The sequence below is a fragment of the Ipomoea triloba genome, chromosome 3, assembly GCF_003576645.1.
Source record: "Ipomoea triloba cultivar NCNSP0323 chromosome 3, ASM357664v1".
In the NCBI taxonomy this organism is placed as follows: Eukaryota; Viridiplantae; Streptophyta; class Magnoliopsida; order Solanales; family Convolvulaceae; genus Ipomoea; species Ipomoea triloba.
The window spans coordinates 14,672,533-14,678,614 of record NC_044918.1 but is presented as its reverse complement, the minus strand read 5'-3'; the positions used below and the strand labels follow the sequence as shown (position 1 = coordinate 14,678,614).

Here is a 6,082-nt window from a genome sequence, read left to right as displayed (position 1 = left end):
ATACTATCAATGCGACATGGATAAGATATTTGAAGTTGGCAATTACTTTTAAAATTCAACTTCCAAGTTTTAATGGAGGCTTTCATTAGTTTTTTTTAGCGGTTACGTACGTTGGAGAATAAAGAAAAGGTGAAGTGGTAAATGAAAGAGAAAGTTGAGGTTCCATAGCTAAAACCATGCATGGTTGCTTGGTGCATGCACGCAAGATGATTGGGGCTTGCACTTCACGCACTGAGTGATGATTGGAGTGGTCGTAACTACTCTAATTAGACATACATCAAAAGATTAATGTACACAAAGCGAACCCATATATTGAACTACAGACTTTAGCTAAAATATATAGAGATTAATAATATTGGCAGGTCATGTACAACCACCACTTATTGTTCTTCATTAATATAGATTTTGTTGTATTTAAAAAAATGTTGAAGGCTAAAGTTATGTACCTTTTGTAGATCTTCATGATTTGTAATTTATTTAAACATTGTAACAGTATGTAAATAAATAATATATATTCCGATTAATTATTAATTTTCCAAAAGTAGTTAATAAATTCAAACTTGTAATTGCACATAAGTGTTAGATATACCCAAATTAATGAACATTTAATATCAACTTGATTAGCCAAGTACAGTATAATAAAGTTTGATGTAAATATGGAATAGACCAAATAAATGAGCTCAATACTTGTGGTTACAAATTAAAACCATGAAGGGTTCAACTCATCTCTTATTGAGACGTACGTTAAAGGCCTCAACTTGTTATATTGTTAGTTGCACGTATCAAAATGGTCATTTTTGTCGCCTTTGCCGCCTTAAAGGGCTCCCTATATACTGGTCGTTATTGCAACGCAATACCAAAGGGTATTTGCTATTTGGTCAACTTAGGGCCTGCTGGTCTAAACGACTAAACCTCATATTATGGCACTGGGCATACCAATGTGAGGTGTTAAGATGCCACGTAAATAAGAACCAGTAGTTCTGTGAGAACTGCGAACTATTCTTGATCATTTGTCCATATAGAATATGATTAGTTAAAAATTAATGAAAAAATAAGACAATTGTAGTGACATTTTTATACTTAAATGATGTATTTAAAAATACTTGATATTGTATACAGGATAACTAATAATGTACCACGCAGGTGAATGCACTATTATAAATCTTAAGCTCACTGTCAGTTATTCATGAATGTACAATCAAACATTTTTAAATGTATCGTCATAATTACATAAACGCCATAACATTTTTCCTTAATTGATCTGATCCATCTCATCAAAATGCCAATCGATCGAGTTGATATGATCAAGCCTGCCAACTGAGCAAAGTGAGCTCATTATTGTTCGAATTTATTGTACGGACCATGATTTACACAGTGTTGTGTGAACCATAACAAAATATACATTTTAATATACTAAAAATACATTATTTGTATATTGAATGTACATTATTTGATGATGTGGTCTATACAATTATGTGAATAATGATCCGCACAATAATGATTGTGGCCTTTCCTCCCTCGATATGCGACTCAGCCCGCAAGAAGCAAGCAAATCATGCATATCCACATTCGATTGAGACACATTTTTGTTTATAATTATCTCATTAATTTTGACTTAACTGCTGATTCATTATCCTGCTTGCAGATCGACATCAATCAATTCAAGAATCAAGAACAAGTAAATATGTTTAGTTTTCCCGGCCTGTCAAATAATTAAACAAAAGTAGTTGCAGACATCATGCGGCACTCATGAGTAGAAACTTTCCATTTTGTACATCCAGTTCTACCAATTCAAGGGGCTAGCAGACATATTTTACTTTGTTTATTTGAATTGCTAGCTTTTGATGAGAGTTCTAATGGCTTTTTAATGCCTATAACTAGAATAGTTTATAATATAATTGAGCTGCTCAGAATATTAGACCTGGCCTTGTTATAGTTAAGTCACAACAAAAGCAAAAACCTTCAAGATAACATTTATGATCATTAGAGCATCTCCATTGATGGTAAAAATGAGTTTTTTTTTTGTTTTTTGTTTTTTAATCAGAGTTTTTATTATATTATATGGAGGGAAAATGATATAGGAGAGAGGAGAGAGACATAAAACGAAGTTATAAGAAATTTGCACACGTTGCACATCAACGCTACCCAACAGTAGTTTGGTGCACGTGCGTGCTGGAAGCATCGGTCGGTGGCCAACTTCTTTTTTTTTTTTTTTTTTTTTTTTTTTTTTTTTTTTTTTTTTTCCTACAAAGTGGTCCAACAAAACCCTTAAAAAATCCAAATCAATAATCTTGCTCTGATCCCCATCGTACCTAGTGCTTGGGGTAGCTTCTTTTCGTATTAAAAATGCCTTTCTCCTATCATTTTCATCTAAGATTTTTCGTAAAATACAGTTGAGAAAGTATGCATATGTATATATATGCAAAATACTGTTAGGAGAGTTGTTTTGAATAGGACCGACTAAGACTCATCATCCCATATTGAATGTGAATACACATTCATATTAGTTGAAAAAAAGTTTGTATATATTGTTATTATTTAACTTTCTTAATTGGGAGGTAACATGGGCGTAGTTGAACTTCTACTATACAGCTATCACTAATTGGAAGGATATATAATAGTGAAAAAAATATTTTGTAGTTATGTTTTTATTCACTATAGTCTACATAGTCATGTGCTTGTTTGGTTAAATTAAAATTAAGCTTACTTAACGCAATTATTGATATTATGGGTGAACCAGTCTACTTTTGAAATAGTTTTCTTTGCTAAAATGTTAAACAAGTTTAGGATGTATTGGAGTATATGTATTATATTGGGTTTGATTGAATGGGTCTTGGTGCATTCGATTATTTGGTCTTAAGTAAGTTATTTGGTATTTTAAGTTCATTGAAGCTCGAACCACGAGGCCACGACCACGACCTCCAATAAGAGGAGCAACGTGGTACCACTGGACCATAAGGTCCTTAACACTTACAATCATTTAGTAGTCCTATTGTCATTCGAGTTTGAGCCTCCGATAAAGATTATCAATAGTTATACCATGGACTCAGATCAACCTTACAAGATGAACCCATCACAATTTACATATTGAATGCTCATAATTTAAATTGTGAATATTCAGTATATAAATTGTAAATATTAAATACTATAAATGTTAAATATAAATTATAAATTGTAAATATTAAGTATGTAAATTGTGTATTTTGAATCTGAATCCACCTTACAAAGTAGACCCGATCTACAAAATAATTTGCCAAAGACTATTATTAAGAGACAAAATAGACAATTTTAATTAATCAAATTAAAGTTTAGATTTTCTTAAATGGACTAGTTCTAGAGCCCGCAAAGCCACGATGAGAATCTTACAATGTGAAAATACTTTGACAAGAGGCCCACACAGCCCAAAATCAGAACCAGAGGCCTAAGTTGAGCCTAAATAGTGCTAAAAAAGCCCAATATAACACGTCTTTTCATCTTACGTTTAAGATATGTTTTATTTCTTTGCTCACTTTCTCTCTTTTCATTTTCCAAATGAGAAGATTCCTTTTCAGTTATCATTCATCATGCATTATTATCATTAGTCGGTACTTTATTAGAGAGAAGCCCAGAGCTTAGAATTGCATTTTACCCTCCCAACTCTCTTTACTCTTTAGATTTAGATCTCCCTCCTCTTTCTCTCCCTCTCTCTCTCTCTCTCTCTCTCTCTCTCTCTACGCAGAATAAAAATTTTCTGCTTTTGGAGGGTTCGCCTGTGCTCCGAGATCGTTCGCGGATTCCATTAAACCGCTCTCCTCACTCACATTCTCCTCGCGTTCCAGTAGCTGTTGCTTTGCAGGTCCGGAGCTCCGATTTCGCTGCTGCCATGGCGGCCGCTAACGCTCCGATCACTATGCGGGAGACTCTCACGGTAACCAATTCTCTACTGTTTTCATTTCTGCTTGTTGTTGTTGTTGTCTGGAATCGAATTCCTGATCACTTTTTTCTCGGTTATAGTGTGGTATTAGCTGAATATGATTTGCGTTGCGATGCCGCGTTGGTTGTTGTTTCTGGTTGGTTTACGATTGTGAGGCATGCGTTTGTTAGATCTGTGGTGTGTGGTTGTCGCTCAGATCTGTGACGTAGTGGATTGTATGGAGTAGGGGTTTGGAATTGATGTTTGTTTGTGTGTTGTGATTGTGTAATGCAGTTGTCCAGCATAGGAGTTAATCCGCAGTTCATCACGTTTACTAATGTCACTATGGAATCTGATAAGTTTATTTGCGTGAGGGAGACTGCGCCTCAGAATAGCGTGGTGATCGTTGATATGAACATGCCAATGCAGCCTCTGAGACGGCCTATTACTGCTGATTCTGCTCTTATGAATCCCAATTCCAGAATTTTGGCTTTGAAAGGTACCTGATCTTGGTTAAGAGCATTTTTAGCTCATTAGATTCTTTGCCTATACAGGTCACTAAAACTGTGTACAATTGAAAAAAAAAACTTGAGATGCTTGTTTATGATTTTAATTGTAGCTGATTTGTGTTAGTTGTTTAATTGTTTTTGCTTCTGATTCATTATCTAGATGTGTTAGTAAAACTTAGATTTAGTGGGAAAAAAAACTTGAGATGCTTGTTTATGATTTTAATTTTAGTTGATTTGTGTTAGTTTTAGTTGTTTTTGCTTCTGAATCATCTTCTAGATATGTTAGAAAAACTTAGATTTAGTGGAAAAGATCTCTTAACACGAGAAAAGACCAGAATGAGAGAACCAATTTGAGAGAAACATATGAGTTGTGGTGGCTTAATTGAGTGCTCATCAGAGGAGGAGATTCTTAAAAAGAGAGGAGAACTATATGGAAATCCATCAGTGCTACTGATTGAAATTGAATTTTTTTGAGGATTATTATGAGGGATTGAGGGAAATCATTTAGCATTTTGAAAAAGGGGTGGCCTAGATTGGTCACTTATGGAAGCTAGGTGGTTATGTTCAATATTTTCAGCTGTGTCTTCACTTAGTTAAGGGGCCTTGTATTTTACTAAATTGGCACACATTTGATATAGTTTTTATTTGACAAAGCACTTGTTCCCCTTTTCTGAAGCCCAAGTTCCGGGAACCACTCAAGATCATTTACAAATCTTCAATATCGAAGCAAAACAAAAAATCAAATCGCATCAGATGCCTGAACAGGTACATATTTATTGCATTAATTAATTTGTTGTGTTCCTTAAACTGCATGGATTGTCAGCTACATTTCTCCATCCAATAAACCTATTATTATTGTGAAGATAAGCATCCAGTGCACTTTTTATATAGGTTGTTTTCTGGAAATGGATTACACCTAAGATGTTAGGCCTGGTCACGCTAACCTCTGTTTATCATTGGCCAATTGAAGGTATGATAGATTTATATCTCAATATATCGCTCTTTGCCTATCTGATTTTGTGGTTGGTGATGCATGCTAAAATGACTAATTATGTGGCTTTATTAGGGGACTCTGAGCCAGTAAAGATGTTTGACAGAACAGCAAATTTGTCCAGCAACCAAATAATCAATTATCGATGTGATCCTTCAGAGAAATGGTTGGTTTTGATTGGGATTGCTCCAGGATCACCAGAGGCATGTAAACTTAAGAAATTTTAAACCACAACATGCAGTGAATGTGATCTATGGTTTTTATTTTATCTGCAACGGATGTACATTTTTTGTTAATAGTCCAATATTGTTTGTATGGACAGAGACCTCAACTTGTCAAAGGAAACATGCAACTATTCTCAGTGGATCAGCAGCGCAGTCAAGCTCTTGAATCCCATGCTGCGGCATTTGCCTCATTTAGAGTGAGAAAAACACCTTGCTATATCTTTGAATTTTACCAAGTGCCACCATATTTCTTATTGACTGGTGGATATCATGTCATCAGGTTGCAGGAAATGACAAGGATTCTATTCTGATTGCTTTTGCAACAAAAACCTCAAATGCTGGTCAGATTACATCAAAATTGCATGTTATTGAGCTAGGAGCCCAACCAGGTGCTTTTCTGATAAAATCCAGCATCATAACTTCTAATCATGAGCTGAGTTTTTTTTTTTTTGGGGGGGGGGGGGGG

The 6,082-nt window shown here is 34.8% G+C and overlaps 1 protein-coding gene across 1 annotated transcript in view; it reads left to right on the top strand.

Moving 5' to 3' along the window:
* The first annotated feature begins 3,584 nt into the window (after positions 1–3,584).
* The window catches only part of LOC116014389 (clathrin heavy chain 2), an 11,719-nt gene continuing 9,221 nt past the window's right edge, over positions 3,585–6,082 (top strand). Inside the window, exons 1-7 of the mRNA XM_031254440.1 lie at positions 3,585–3,907; positions 4,187–4,391; positions 5,078–5,166; positions 5,293–5,371; positions 5,468–5,595; positions 5,715–5,813; positions 5,897–6,005. Coding sequence (XP_031110300.1) covers positions 3,863–3,907; positions 4,187–4,391; positions 5,078–5,166; positions 5,293–5,371; positions 5,468–5,595; positions 5,715–5,813; positions 5,897–6,005 — 754 coding nt within the window. The 5' untranslated portion in view covers positions 3,585–3,862. The remainder of the gene's footprint in view (positions 3,908–4,186; positions 4,392–5,077; positions 5,167–5,292; positions 5,372–5,467; positions 5,596–5,714; positions 5,814–5,896; positions 6,006–6,082) is intronic.